The following is a 14,297-nucleotide window of genomic DNA, read 5'->3' as shown; positions in this document are numbered from 1 at the left end:
TGTTGGATATCACTGTATGGAACGCCGACAGGGTCATTATTGAATAGCGAGCACGCGCATACAGTACTCACTTCCAAGGGTACACTATAAATCCTCACTAGGCCGGGACTCGACCCTCGAGAGTTACCGAGACTCGATACGCGACGAGGTTCGGACCCCTACCTACTTGATGTATATAATTTAGTGAAATTCCAGGACCTCGACAATGATTTAAAAATCTAAAAGCCCATTCACCAATTTCGAATAAACCCAGCAATAGTACCATTTTTCCGTGTAAGTAGGCAAAATATGAGGGTGAAAAATTAAAGGACTTTAAATTGCGGCAAATGTGTACCTACACCTATGAGAAGTAAGTAACTAAAATGAAAAAATCAGATTGCTGAAAATATATAGATTATATATTTGTATGTATTTAATTTTACAGATGATGTACACGTGTATTTACACTATAAATAGCGTCCAGGAAATTTACAAATATTTGCAATTTTTACAAAATTACTTAATTACATACTTGTATGTTACATAATTTAACATCATTAATAAAAGAAATGATCAAGAGTGTTTTGGCCACTGTGATAAATGAAGTGTGAAACAACTGTTAAAACATTCATAGAAACAATGATCATTATAACAATATCTAAGATATTTAGTCGAGTCAAGCACAAGGCAGATGGCTAAACCACAGGTTGTTCTAACACTGGTTTTGACAAGAACCATGATACTCAAGATGTCTTGACATGAAAAATCACTTAAACCGATTTTAAATTACATTTTTCATAATTCATTCAAATCAAATATTCATTCATAAGGGAAAGCGTTGAGCTAACATTTCTTTGCACTTTCTGACTTTCACTGTCCACATTTGACTGAGAAAATTATGTTTGTTTGTTTATATCAGTTTTACTGAAAAAAAAAAATGTATCAAAGTTCTATCCATGACCCTTAATGAAACCTTAACCTTCAAACAAAAGCCAGGTTTGTAATAAATATCTCATTAAACTTTCATCAAAGGAGAAATAGCACAAAGTCAACAAAAACATTCTTAATTTGAGCTGATAGCGACTATGATAGTCATACTATGATTACTATTCTAAGAGGCATTATTTCGGTAATCACGATTAGCTAAAGATTTTTTGTTTCATCACGTAGAAGTTGAGGGTCCTTGTTCGATAGTCATAATCTCGACAGCGTTCGTCGCATCCGGTACATCTGCCGACTGATTATGTTCAGAATTCTGAGGAGCTAAAGCTATATGCACATTTTGGTGTTCTTGTTGATGATGATGATGATGCTGCTGTTGTTGATCTTGAAGTTGCGAAATATTTGTCACAACAGTCGAATACATTGATACTGGTAAAGTTACCATTCCTATAGTAAGCACGAAAAGAGGATAAACAATAAACATAATCGCCCTAGGTAACCAAGTACACGAATAACCTTATTTCAGTAAACCACAGGGGCCAGTTTTATAGAATGGTTATAACTTTAAGCTGAGGGTTAACCGGAGTTAATACCAGTCTATAAAACTGGGCCCAGGGTATTAGGTGCATAAATCAATTCAAAATAACAATGTCGTAAACAATTACAATACATTAGACTTCAGGTCAGATAAGAGAACAATATGAGTATTTGAATCTTTATTCTATTTCTTATATTTTCAGACAATATATATCATTTTACCTAATCCTGAACCATCACCAGTTAAGATAATTTGTCCAGTTTCCTGATTTAAAGTAGCCTCAGTTAGCGTAGCAACAGTAGTTCCAGTTTCTGACTGAGAGGACGCAACCTCGGCTAGAGTTTGTACGGCTTGATTTGCTTCATGGGCCCCGTTCTGCTGTTTTTTAGTACAAAACATCAAATCGTTAGTAAAAATAATATTCACTTAGGAAAAAAAGTAAGCTAATCTCAATCCTTTCATACCTGATAGATATCACCGACTTGGTCGGTCTTCAATTGCACTAACTGCAATCCATGACTATTACCAAACATATGATCCTAAAAAGGAAGGCAATATCCAGTTATCAATCTTAACAACAAATAAGTTAACACCTCAATATAGCCGACAGTGATCATTTTGTCGAGTTCTTAATGAACATTTTACTTCTGTAGTGGACAGTGCAAATCTTTCCAAAGGTAAGTGGGTCTATGAAGTTTTATTCAATTAATATAACTCAGACCCTATATAAAACTAAGTGAATGTTTTTTTACGGAACCAATAGCATTCACTATGGAGAGGTTTACTACCATCAACTATACTCACAGCTTGAACAGCCTGCACAACTGTAGCTTGCGTTCCATCTCCTAGTGTTACCACAGCATTACCATTACTACTAGTATCGATCTGTATGATAGACACTGTGCCATCAGGGTTATTGATTGTTTGCACCATCGTCGGTTGAGCAAATGTAGCGACCGAATTAGAACTGATGTTCTCGTCAAATGCGGGCAGTAAATCTTCACGGCCATGATGTTTATAACAGTTCTTCACGATTTGTCTCAAAGCATGTGTCCATGAAACCTGTCGATAATACAAAAGGAGACACCACGATCTTTAGTATCTTCTATACACTTATCGAAAAGACGAAATGGTAAAATGTCAAGTTGAACCAAATTTCGAAATTTGCCAAAACCCCACTAGCATTGGGATAGAAATCGGAGAGGTAGATAGAAATCGGAGAGGTAGATTAAGAGACAAGATCTATTGTTATCCTCTTCAGATCAACAACAAATTCTAGCTAACAGAATAGTGCCTCTTACTTTTTTCTTCTGATCATCGGACCGGACATCACTGCGTACATTAGCCCACGGTAAATCAATTGGCCACCAAACCGGGCGATATTCAGGTTTACCCCAACCAGGTTTCGAACGTCCGGTAGAATATTTCAACATTTCAGGAATAAATGCACGTAATTGAGCCTGTAAAAAAAAACAAGTATGTAAAATATAAAACACTTAAAATATCTGACAAATTGCAACTCAATTATAAGAAACATGCACCATTAGAAGTATTCACTTCATATATTTCAGCAGGGAAATGAACCTTGAAACTTACTTGAGTCATTTTATCAATAGGTGTAGGTATACCATCTACATTTAACGGTGGAAGCTCGTGAAGACTAGATGTATCAGCAGAAGGAGGTGGCGCTTGTTGAGCTAAAGCGCTTTCAAGATCTTGCATAATCACTCCCTTACAATTGCGAATCTGGGAAAAATTCATGAAAATTCAATTCATATAATTTGTATGATTTACACTATAAATCAAGCACAAACTACAAATGACAAAATAAGATTTATAGTCTAATAGAACTTACCACATTTTCAAGCGGTTGCGATCCAAACACTTTATACGAAAGGCCATGATTAGATTTACCAGGAGTGACACCCAAAACAATCGCCTGTTGTCCTACTCTAGTAGTGTATTCATCTATTGTCTGTTTCAACTTCCTAAAAATATATCAATTTACAATGACAAAATATTTCAAATTTGTGATCTAGACTTTCAAAGCTATACTGCACAACTTCCGAACCAAAAACTTTAATCCGCCGGAGTATTTTTTACCTGAGAAGTCGAGTTTGTTGACGTTTCCGAATTGAAGGATTTGTTTCAAATGAAAATGGGCGTTTACGCTTTTTCCCGGTAGCAATAGCAGCAGCCGCAGCGACACCTATTGGTCCTGTAATCAATCGATTTCAGATTTCTGAGTTGGTACCCCATTAGATACTTATAGAGTTGCAAGGCAAGAGTGAATTTTACAAATTTTGAAAAACTTCATGTAATTGGCCAAGCAGAATCGAATTCGTTGATTTTCATGCACCATGTGCTACAAACTTTTAGTTTTGTTTGCTGCCACTAGTCTTCGTGCTGAACTGATTACCTAAAACTTACCAGCAGCAGCAAGTTGAGCAGTGACATCGTCATTCACAGCATGACCCAATAAATCAGATTCATCGAAAGCGCTTTCAGGCGAACTGGGCTCACTCATATCTTCAGTCATCATTTCCATACATGTACTGTTTATACCAGACATTTCAGAATGTGATATAATCCGACTGTTGTGTGTTGTCACTATGTTCATCATCAAACCTAATATTTGAATAAACCAAATAAGATAATTATTTTTGTCAAATCTTTTCTGAGTTGATAATTAACTGGTATTAATTTGGCTCTAGCCATGATTGATAATATCAAGAGGATTCAGTAACATCGTGAGCAGGGGTGCATATAGGGCTGATTTAGGGAGGGGTGCAACCTCAAAAAAATAGGGCATATCATATAATCAAAAGGACACCCCAAAAAAGAACTGATTGGAGAACAATAACACATTTTTGGAAATACAGAACAAGCTTTGACATTTTAACTTGTTTAGGTGTATCAGTTTGTTAAATATTTTTCATTTTCCTGTTAAATTTCGGGGCAATCCACTTTTGACACTGGGGGTGCACCCATGCAACAGAAAAAGTTCTTTGTTGTAATTTATAACAGGGGTCCCTTTTTATAGGGGGTCCAATTACTAACTACATAATATAAATTGAAACATAATTCAATTCACATTTTATGATTTGTCGTGACCAAGTGTTTAAATCTTTTGACATATAGTGAGCACGTGTCGATTGTAATTGAAGATGGTGTTTGCGACTGCGCCGAACACTGAATGAAAATAATAACACGATGCGTGCGCGTCACCCCGGCCCGGGCTCGAATCTTACGTTCGGTATCAAATGTAATCTACCACCGCTCATACAAAACGAACTGAACAAAACAATACATTAGGTTCCTCAGCAGAAAATAACGACTATATTTCTATCGCAATTGTTACGATTGCAAATGTACGTGGAGATCAGAAATCGACAAAATATATCAATTTTTCCGTCGTCTTCTCCGCCATGTTCCATTGCGACTGCGCGACTCATGCGCCGTCGGGTACCCGACGCGATTGAAGCCGATTTTAACACATAAATCACCATTAAACCTACAAATAATTACGATATAACCGAACTATTTATGAGAAACTGTGTATTACCAGATTTTCAGGCGTCTACGGAGTTTCTAGGGGTGAATAATCGCCTCGAACCTCGACTGTCGATTCGCCTCCGATCTGCGCAGAAAATATCAAAATGGACACCACATTGAGCACCTTCAATTCGCTAGAGGGGGATGTGCGCTATTGAGTATCCCGATCTAATTCTTGCGTCCATGAAAGTGGGTTCGAATCCCGTGTGAATGTTCGGCCTGTTAGCCACTACAAGTGCGTTCGAATCCCACGATTCACACAAAATATCAATCATCAATCCCAGATTTTATTAGAATTTATTCCAAGATTTCATAATCTAGACATATTTATTATCGCCAATACCATCATATTCACATTTTTAAAACATAAATATTTTACAAATACATTATCAATCATGATTTAAATGCATCAATCATATCAACGAGCAATGATTATTTCTTAGGTGGTCCCATACAATTTCCATCAGGATATTTTTCTCTGAATCGTTTTACGATCTCTGGATCCAATAGCCTTACACCATCCAGTTGATTTCCTAAAGTTATCCTAGAAAAGATTTAGTATTTTAAAAAATTTGTCTTATTTATTAAATGTCTCAACATTACACCATGAAGTTCACTGTACCAATTAGGTTGCGCATTGTGTGGTCTTCCAAATAATTCCACTTTTCTGGTACCGGGTGAAAGTCTTTCAATGATACCATATATTTCATCCGGTTTATGGCTTGTTGCTCGAACCTGAAACAAAATTTATGAAAGAGTCACATATCTTATTCTATTTTCATTGAGAATTCAATAGTTAATATGAGCGTCCGCAGATGATTTACCTCAGCCACAAGTATGTCTGCATCAAGACCACGATTAACGCCTTGAGGATTTCCTTTTACTCCAACCTACAATTTTCGGAAATACATACATATTCATAAAATGTGTCTGATAAGGCTAAAAATTGTTTTTCATTTCTGCTGAGCTAAAAAGTTGACCCAGCCAATTGCCTACTGGGTAATTTCTTTTAAATTAAACAAGGTATTATTTCATCTTAGCTAAGTTGAAATTCTTGCTACATTCATATTCATTGATAACTAGGGGTCCAGGGACACCATGCCCACTTGGGAAGTGGTTCCAAATGCTCAACAATCTAACAATATCAATATTGAACGCCCCCTGGTGACCGTATACAAAAACCAATGAACTTGAAACTCACCACAATCATAGAACATGTCAGCAGCTACGATTTTGTAATTGATTGTGATAACAAAATATGCCTCGTTACCAATTTAATATGGAAATACTAAGTTATTCTACTATTTAACGCCCCCTGGTGACCATATTCAAAACCCAATTACCTCGAAACTTACCACAATCATAGAACATGTCATGAACTACAACTTTGTAATTGATCATGGTAACAAAATATGCCTAGGTACCAATATAATAAGGAAATATTAAGTTATTCTACTATTCAACGCCCCCTGGTGACCATATAGAATAAATAATGACCTTAAAACTCGCAACAATCATAGATTATGTCATGAGCTACAACTTTCCAATTGATTGTGCTTACAAAATATGCATAGGTACGAATATAATATAGAAATGCTAAGATATTGCATTATTCACCGCCCCCTGGTGGCCATATATAAAATCCAATGATCTTGAAACTCACCACAATCATAGAACACGTTATGAGCTACAACTTTCTTAATGATTGTGGTAACAAAATACGCTTAGGTATCAATATAATGTGAAAAAACTTTTTCCCACTTACGAATGAGTACTGGTGACACCAAGATGGCCGCCAATTGCGTCATAATTGGCTGATGAAAAATACCTGTCTCAGGTATAAAACATCCCTTTCCAAAGAATACCCATCACAAATTGCAATGAGAAATGGTAAACCAGTAGGAAGCTACAGGACTCAGAATTTGGGCCAAAATTAACATTTTTGGGCACTAAAAAGGTCATAGGACGGCCATCTTGAGTCCGATCGACCCAATTTTTGATATGCTGATGGGCCCTGGAGGGATTCACATATAACCGAAAGATCAAGGTAATTGATCAAAGCGTCTTCAAAATTTCCCTCAAAAAGTTCAAAAATGTGTAAAAAGTGCTGATTTTGGCGAAGATGTGTCTAGGGTAGATACATGTGTAACCCAAATATCAAGACATTACCTTAAAGTGTCTTCAAAACTTCCCAAAATAACTGGATTCCGTCTACGGACGGACGGACGGACGAACGGACGGACGACGGACGAAAAGTGAACGCAATAGCCCGCTGGGACTAAAGTCCCAAGTGGGCTAAAAAACAGGACATACCAGGCAATGTTCTTTTCCATGGTTTAACCAATGACCAGTCCTTCCTGTTCTGATAATTCTTTGTAACTGATTGGTTTTCACCCAGATTAATTCATCTATACGTTTATACCCCCAAAGTCTTAAACATTCACGGCCGAGCTCCATAGCCCTATTGAAGAGACAAAAGACCAACACTTAATATATGTGTACAAATTAATATGATAATGAAAATAGCTTCCTGATTGAAAATTACCTTCCAGTCACCCATAAAAATATGAAGCCATCATCGGACAAAGCAGGCAGTTCCAATGCTCTCATTTCATCATCACTCATTGTACCGTATGGAAGTTCCATGTGTATGTCCCAAGGCGGATCAGCCATCACAACAGCGCATTTTCCCAATACTCGTAAATCAAAATATCGTATATCACTTTGAATCCACTGAAATGTAAATTTCTGAATGGTCAATCACATAGGTCCTATCAATATGGTATATAGGTCTTGCATATGACGTCATTGTTTGTATGTCAACCTGGAGACATGCCATACATAGCAAAAAAAATAATCCAGGGTTTTACTAACTTCACGGGTCTATGACGTAAACCATGGATTGTGTTTGAATAAGAATAGGGCGTAGGTCACAACGAAAAAGTACATGTCTGCATGACCTCTCTTCATATATGGATCAAACTTTGAGTTTTTCGCATTAGGCCTATACTGAAACAAATTTTACTGAATAAGTTTCCTTTTTATGGTCATCACTAACCTGTGGTGGGTAGAGTATTGTGTCAGTGGCTTTGGCATCACTTCGCTTTACAACTGGAAGGGGGCGTTCAGGTTCCTCCTCAGGGTAATCAATTTCATAGTGAACATACTAAAAAGACAACCAGGAATTATCCTGTAAGCCAAGTTTGCTGTTGTAACCTTAATGGATGAATTAATCTTACTTACTTTACAGGTATCCATGTGAAAACATGTATTCAAGAATGAGCAATCTCCAAGAGATTCTGAAGAATACAAGAAAAACAGTGTTTTATATGAATTCACTAGTTATTCAGCTGTAGCTGAGTAGTAGCTTAAGTAACTTACCATCTGTATGTTTATGAATGATTTTCCTGAAATGTAATTTACTACAAGCTTCTGTTGTTTGTCCGATCTTCTTGCACTCATCTTTAGTTCCATACGGACAAAACTCTTTTACCTGAGCTCCTGTTGTTAAAGTAAGGTGTAAGTTAATAGCAACATATTGCGATTCCATGCAAATAAAAATATGAAAAATAATCCATTTTCATGCGTACCTCCCTGTGATTTGAATTTCTCAACAATTGATTGTTCCTGAAAAAAGTAAATTTCAACTAAAACATATTGCAGGTACAAATCAAATGGAATTATTCAAAATTTATACCTTGGCAGTGGGTTTACTTAACAGCTGCAATATTTCTTCATTTAGTTTTTTGTTTTCACGCTCTTTTGATGACTGCATCGATAAAAGACTCTGAGAAAAAATCAGGCGTAAATAGTGATGATAACTAATAATCTATTTCAAAATAAATACATGACAGCACCCACCTCCAAGCTGTTATCTGTCTTCGTTTCCAGTTTAGCTGCTTTACTAGTCTTGATTTCGGTGATTTCAGCAATATTTCTGAGATAAAGATGAAATTGAGATAACAGCTTTTGTCAAGTTTCACCAAAAAGCTTTAACTTAAAACAATTTTTTTCAATCTTTAATCGTTGTCATTATCTAAAACAATGACATCAGGCCTACAATATTAATTCCTTTACTCACTTTTCACGTTTTCGTTTTCTATGGGTATGTTGAGCTTCTCCATCTGCTGTGACTGCAGTTAACTGTAAAGAAATCTCATTATCAGTAATTTCGACTTCTATCTAAAACCATGTGGAAGGAGGTGAATACAATAATTATAATCACCTTTGCATGATCTGTTGATGTTACGGTCAGTATTCCTTTTTTCTTTTCAATGCTAAAATCAGAAAAGATCTATGCTTTTCAATTCTTAAAATCGGTGGTTTGGGAAATATCGTATTTTTACTGTATTTATTACCATATTAGACGCTGAGCAGAGAATTTCTCGAGTAGATCCTCTATGGCTCGCGATGATACGTCTGTATCGATGACACGAGAAACATACGATAGAAGCGTACGCGATTCACAAGGATAAACGATATTTATATCACATAACGTTAGCAAGAGCTGTTTCTCAACTGCAGGATTGACAGGAACATGAGGCTCATCTTGTTTTACGCCCACTAAACTTGTGTCAGTTAGTATAGCAGCTGACGAAGATGATGCCGGACTTGTACTTCTCGATCCAGGCTTCGATTTCAGATCAGAAAGGACCGATGGGCTTAGTTTTAATTCTGAAATAAACAGATATCAAAATCACCATATTCCGTTATTCGATTTGTGTTATTGTTTAATTAAAGAATCAGTTAATCATTTCGCTTAGATAATTTTCTAATAATTTTAAAATCAAAAATTATGGATGGGTGAGCAAAAGAAGGGCATACCAGGTTTAACATCTTGAGAACCTGAAGAAGTTGCAATTGCTGATGTGGAATGAGTGGAAGAAGAAGTTGAAGAAGTTATGTCTGCAACAATTCCTTCTCTTTCTCTTCGACGTCTCAGTAGTTTTTCACGCAAACTACTTTGCTTGTTCTTGATAGCCTGGATATCACTCCATGTGTCAGACATGTCTTAAGATTATGAGAAACAGTTCCCAATTTTGATTTTCTTCTCCTTCTTTTAAATTTAATTTCTTTTTAAAGTTCAATGGGCGCAGACATCTTGGGGTTTCTGCAAACCATAAACGACAGAAAGTACGAAGGATCGATCATCGATATTCTTTACATTGAAATCTATTTGTCTGAATCAACAAACAAACAGTTTTCGAAATTAGACCCATAGGTCGGAAGTTGTTGATTGAATACCTACTTATTTCTTTATGCGCGTCGTAAATTAATCGCAGCCCTGAGAGAGAGATTCCGCGCACCTGTAGATAATGACGTCAATGATTCGTCTAGCGGGTTTCCCACTTGTCAAAAATCTAGAGAAAATGCGAAATAGGCTAAATCGATGAAAAAGGAAGCAACGTCGACATATGATGATATTCAGAAATGGATGACCGCAACAAGTTTGATTTCGATACAGGTCCGCGTCTCCGCCGTTCTAATGATGCATTTGAAAATGATGAAGACACTCCTGTCCTGATGTCGATGAGAACTGAACAATCTACTAAATCAAAATGTGCTTCATGTCGAGCGAAAAGTTTTAGCGCCAATTTACCCCCTCAGCCGGCTCATCTCGCTGCTTTAGCCGAGTATGACGATGATGATGAGGGCTGTGAGTGTGACAAGCTACGAACGGGGGCTGCGCAATGTCAAAAACAGAAATTTGCGTTTGTCGTTGATGGTAAATTGAACGTCGGCGAAGATAAAAATCCAGTCAGAAAGTTCATCAGATTAACACCTGAGGATGAGAGTCTAGCTAACGATCGCAGACCGTATGGTTCAATTTACGGGTGCGATAATGACCGATTGTTACTTACAACGAAGGTCGCGACTGTAACAACGTCAGTGCTTAGCAACGATCACCTGCCGATGATATCCGAGGCAGCTTTAGGGTCGCATGTAAGCGTCGCTCCGCCAGTGTCAGTAATGAAATTAGCGAAAATTGCGCATCTACTACAGAAAGATCAACTTCCGAATCGGAGAATCTACGTAAAAAACTTCATTTTCATATGTATGACATTTTCGTTGGCTTTCATGTCTTTTTTTTCCCTGCGTACATTGCAAAGCAGTCTGAATCCGGGCGGCGGGCTTGGTTTAGTTTCGCTGAGTTGTTTCTACGGAAGTTATGTCATCGGATGCGTGACAGCGCCAGCGATCATGAACAAGATCCGACCGAAATGGACAATATTCTTCAGTTTATGGGGACAGTTGATGTTCAACGCGGCTAACTTTTACCCAAAATTCTACACAATGGTACCTGGATCGATTCTAGCTGGTTATACATGCGCACTTTTGCTTGTTGCTCAAGGAACGTACCTCGCTAGCATCGCAGCTTCATTCAGCATTGTTACCGAACGCAATATTGAAAATGTGATGACTATGTTCTTCGGAATTTTCACGCTGTTTCTCCAATCCGGACAAATTTTGGGAAACCTCATTTCGTCACTGATCTTGCAAGCTGAGCAATTTATTGAACGGTCTCATCTGGTCATTACTGTCGATGCGGATGCTGTTAATTCTACTGAACACATAATCAATAAACATGTCTTATTCGACGAAGAAAGCACCAAATCTTGGAACAAATCAATCTGCGGCGCGAGGTACTGTCATTCTTACAATCTTGACAGTTTAAGCGATCACGTTTCGAGACAAGCTCTCTATGTTTTACTCATTGTCTATTCGGCTGCGATTGTTCTTGCATTGATTATAAGCGCATTATGGCTCGATAAATTAGATATCATCTTTCAAAGTTCCAAAACGACAAAAACGATTGCGCAACAGCTGCGCAGCATGGGCTCATTTTATAAGAAAGTAAAGATGTTACTGATGCTTCCATTGATCTGTTATTCATCATTCATGCAGTCATTTGTATTTGGTGATGCTGTAAAGGTATGTAAGGTGATCTATCATTGAGCCTTTTTTCTAAAATCACATTATAGATTATGGTGCTAGCCATTTTAGCCAATCGGTTTTCAGTTTCTTTGCCCTGTACTGATTCAGGATGATTTGATTTCTAGGCCATAATCTAATCTGCTATTCCAGGCATATATAACATGCACAATTGGTATCAAGATGGTTGGTTATACGGTGGTATGCTATGGAGTTTCATCATCAATATCTGCTCTGTTTGTCGGTTTGATACGAAAATATACCGGCAGACCCTTCATCATTTTATCTGGTAAGAAGAAAAATAATCAACCATGCAACTTTTTACTTATCATTATCTGATATGTTAATATATTTAAATTTCAAGCTGATGCTTACATCCTATATTATTTCTAAGAATAAAGTCTCTTTTCCAGCGAGTCTCGGCTCAGTGAGTCTTCATATTGCGATGTTATACTGGATACCGCACAATGTTCAGCCGTATTTTGTCTTTGTCTTGTTCGGTTGTTTGGGAGTCATCGATGGAATATTTTTGACAGAAAGCAATAGTATGTAGATCATTTCATCAGTAATCATTTCACTTTTATAAAACTGCTTTATACATAGATTATTCTTTAGAAAGTGATCTTTGATATTTTCCTATTAACTAGGTTTAATTGGTAATACGTTCGAAAGGAAGGAATCTGCGTTCGTGTTCAGTAGAGTACACCAAGCGTTGATGTTGGCAGTAATGTTTGCCGTTTCGCGGTTTGTTTGTGTCACCGATAAGATATATATTGGCATGTATTTACTAGGTATTCTGCAAATACCATACATTATCCTCGAAATCATACTTTGGAAAGAAAAGAACTCGCTGAATAAGCAAACAAACTATGTCAATGTATAACTTGAATAATTATTGTGAATTGATGATTTCAAGATCAATATATCAGAACCTAATATCATTGATATCTGATCTGAACAGAAACAGAAATATTGTCAGATATTCACAGGTGAATAGCTCATCCAGGGTAAATCAAATATTACTCAATACATGCACAGCGTTTGATAGCAATGTGGCTTTTATCCCTCTGTTGTGAATGAGCCTTTTAAAGGAGAATTCATTCTTTACATACACAGTCAAAACCGTTGAAAATTAATCACTTTTTTCAAAGGTATAAATCCTCAAAAGTGTGTTGAGAAAAATTTTCCATGTACATGTATTAATGACTGACTCTAACTTTACTAAAAAGGTTCTAGTGTATTAATGAGGGTTGAGAAACATTAACTTTAATAGCTGATGCTCATATCGTCAATTTTTTAGCCCAGCCGTTTTTGGTTTCTGTATACAATATGTGTTCAGCAGGGGCGTTGAAGATTGATATTGTCAGATTGTTGAGCATATCAGACCAAGTCAGGATGGTGTCCCTGGATCACTAAATGTTAAGAAATGACTTATCTACATACTCTTAGTACATTTGAAATTTTACAATCAAACGTGCAATAGCAACAACTCGGAATAAATGATTATCTGTGCAGTTAAAAATTGAGTTGTAAAATTTGGAATGGGTGTTGATTTATTGATTGTCCAAAATGGTAATCAATTTCTATGTTACAGTGTATTTTGATAGCATTTAATGCTTTCAGTGGTCTATAGATTATTGCATTTGTCTCGTCATTGATTTGCGTCCTCTTTTATAGCATTTGTTTATTCATTTTAGCTCTTCTGCTACATTTTTGAAATGTTGTATTTTTAAGAATATTGACTATTTATAATAAGATTTTAGCTGTAAGCATATATTTTAGTCAGACACAATTAAATCAGGGTAATTTACATAATTTAGACTTGCATTTTTTTTAAAATTCAGTGATACAGAATGATATCAAAAATTTGTGTTTTTTTAATAATTCGAGTTTTATCAGTTCGCTGTTGAAATTTGTTTGATAATGTTATAAACATTTGAATTATAAATGTATTTGATATTTGGAACTATTTGACTATTTGAATCTCGCACCATAGATCTAATGAACTACATGCATTCATAGATAGCCATGACACGATATTAGTTAGGGATTTGTCACAATTATTCAATAAGCATTATGCAAAAAACCTTTAAGTAGGGGATGAAATAACTGCATTGAGATAAATTCATTTTATGTTGAACTTATCTAGTCTGCTCGCTTTGCAAAATCCGTCTGATGCAAAATTATGTTTAGATGCAGCTTTGTTGATATCGATTATGGCTTATCTTTCATTGATAATGGGCTTATCAAAAGATATTCTTTTTTTAATATTAGCTAGATGTGTCTGCCGTGATCTATGAATAAAATACTTATGGTAAACAAAAATATGGTGTTTATACTAGTATGCTTA

The 14,297-nt window shown here is 36.3% G+C and overlaps 3 protein-coding genes across 5 annotated transcripts; 1 reads left to right on the top strand and 2 right to left on the bottom strand.

Moving 5' to 3' along the window:
* Positions 1–463: 463 nt before the first annotated feature.
* LOC141901832 (DNA-binding protein P3A2-like) lies at positions 464–5,151 on the bottom strand. 2 transcript variants are annotated; one of them, XM_074789329.1, is made up of 10 exons: positions 5,025–5,151; positions 3,890–4,087; positions 3,563–3,677; positions 3,315–3,447; positions 3,056–3,205; positions 2,761–2,919; positions 2,264–2,521; positions 1,924–1,998; positions 1,681–1,837; positions 464–1,368 (listed from the first exon to the last, which is right to left on the bottom strand). In XM_074789329.1, exons 2-10 carry the CDS (start codon positions 4,080–4,082, stop codon positions 1,142–1,144), a joined length of 1,467 nt encoding a protein of 488 aa, XP_074645430.1. In that variant the 5' UTR covers positions 4,083–4,087; positions 5,025–5,151; the 3' UTR covers positions 464–1,141. The 2 variants fall into 2 exon arrangements, with proteins under 2 accessions (XP_074645430.1, XP_074645431.1); XM_074789330.1 differs by having other exon boundaries at positions 1,681–1,834.
* A 182-nt stretch (positions 5,152–5,333) lies between these two features.
* On the bottom strand, positions 5,334–10,116 carry LOC141901697 (N(6)-adenosine-methyltransferase catalytic subunit METTL3-like). Its single transcript, XM_074789115.1, has 15 exons — positions 9,839–10,116; positions 9,373–9,688; positions 9,240–9,291; positions 9,096–9,157; positions 8,876–8,951; positions 8,712–8,801; positions 8,605–8,641; positions 8,396–8,515; positions 8,258–8,313; positions 8,073–8,180; positions 7,560–7,747; positions 7,328–7,475; positions 5,839–5,904; positions 5,637–5,749; positions 5,334–5,558 (listed from the first exon to the last, which is right to left on the bottom strand). The coding sequence occupies exons 1-15, from the start codon at positions 10,020–10,022 to the stop codon at positions 5,447–5,449; spliced, it is 1,728 nt and encodes a 575-aa protein (XP_074645216.1). The 5' UTR covers positions 10,023–10,116; the 3' UTR covers positions 5,334–5,446.
* A 250-nt stretch (positions 10,117–10,366) lies between these two features.
* LOC141901914 (protein unc-93 homolog A-like) lies at positions 10,367–14,235 on the top strand. Of its 2 annotated transcripts, none has more exons than XM_074789482.1 (4): positions 10,367–11,947; positions 12,101–12,236; positions 12,361–12,492; positions 12,595–14,235. In XM_074789482.1, exons 1-4 carry the CDS (start codon positions 10,445–10,447, stop codon positions 12,828–12,830), a joined length of 2,007 nt encoding a protein of 668 aa, XP_074645583.1. In that variant the 5' UTR covers positions 10,367–10,444; the 3' UTR covers positions 12,831–14,235. The 2 variants fall into 2 exon arrangements, with proteins under 2 accessions (XP_074645583.1, XP_074645585.1); XM_074789484.1 differs by having other exon boundaries at positions 12,423–12,492; positions 12,595–12,627.
* Positions 14,236–14,297: the final 62 nt, after the last annotated feature.

The sequence above is a fragment of the Tubulanus polymorphus genome, chromosome 3 (genome assembly GCF_964204645.1).
Source record: "Tubulanus polymorphus chromosome 3, tnTubPoly1.2, whole genome shotgun sequence".
NCBI lineage: Eukaryota > Metazoa > Nemertea > Palaeonemertea > Tubulaniformes > Tubulanidae > Tubulanus > Tubulanus polymorphus.
Note: the sequence above shows the minus strand (reverse complement) of the source record. Positions and strands in the feature narration are given on the sequence as shown.

Excerpts from the sequence above, each read along its gene's own strand:
- LOC141901697 (XM_074789115.1), bottom strand. The coding sequence starts at position 10,022 with ATGTCTGACACATGGAGTGATATCCAGGCTATCAAGAACAAGCAAAGT. Across the intron at positions 9,689-9,838 it reads TTCTCAAGATGTTAAACCTG|AATTAAAACTAAGCCCATCG; the intron begins GTATGCCCTTCT and ends TGTTTATTTCAG. Across the intron at positions 9,292-9,372 it reads TCTGCTCAGCGTCTAATATG|CATTGAAAAGAAAAAAGGAA; the intron begins GTAATAAATACA and ends TTCTGATTTTAG.
- LOC141901914 (XM_074789482.1), top strand. The coding sequence starts at position 10,445 with ATGGATGACCGCAACAAGTTTGATTTCGATACAGGTCCGCGTCTCCGC. Across the intron at positions 11,948-12,100 it reads TATTTGGTGATGCTGTAAAG|GCATATATAACATGCACAAT; the intron begins GTATGTAAGGTG and ends CTGCTATTCCAG. Across the intron at positions 12,237-12,360 it reads ACCCTTCATCATTTTATCTG|CGAGTCTCGGCTCAGTGAGT; the intron begins GTAAGAAGAAAA and ends TCTCTTTTCCAG.
- LOC141901832 (XM_074789329.1), bottom strand. The coding sequence starts at position 4,082 with ATGATGAACATAGTGACAACACACAACAGTCGGATTATATCACATTCT. Across the intron at positions 3,678-3,889 it reads TGCTCAACTTGCTGCTGCTG|GACCAATAGGTGTCGCTGCG; the intron begins GTAAGTTTTAGG and ends GATTGATTACAG. Across the intron at positions 3,206-3,314 it reads CGCAACCGCTTGAAAATGTG|ATTCGCAATTGTAAGGGAGT; the intron begins GTAAGTTCTATT and ends AATTTTTCCCAG.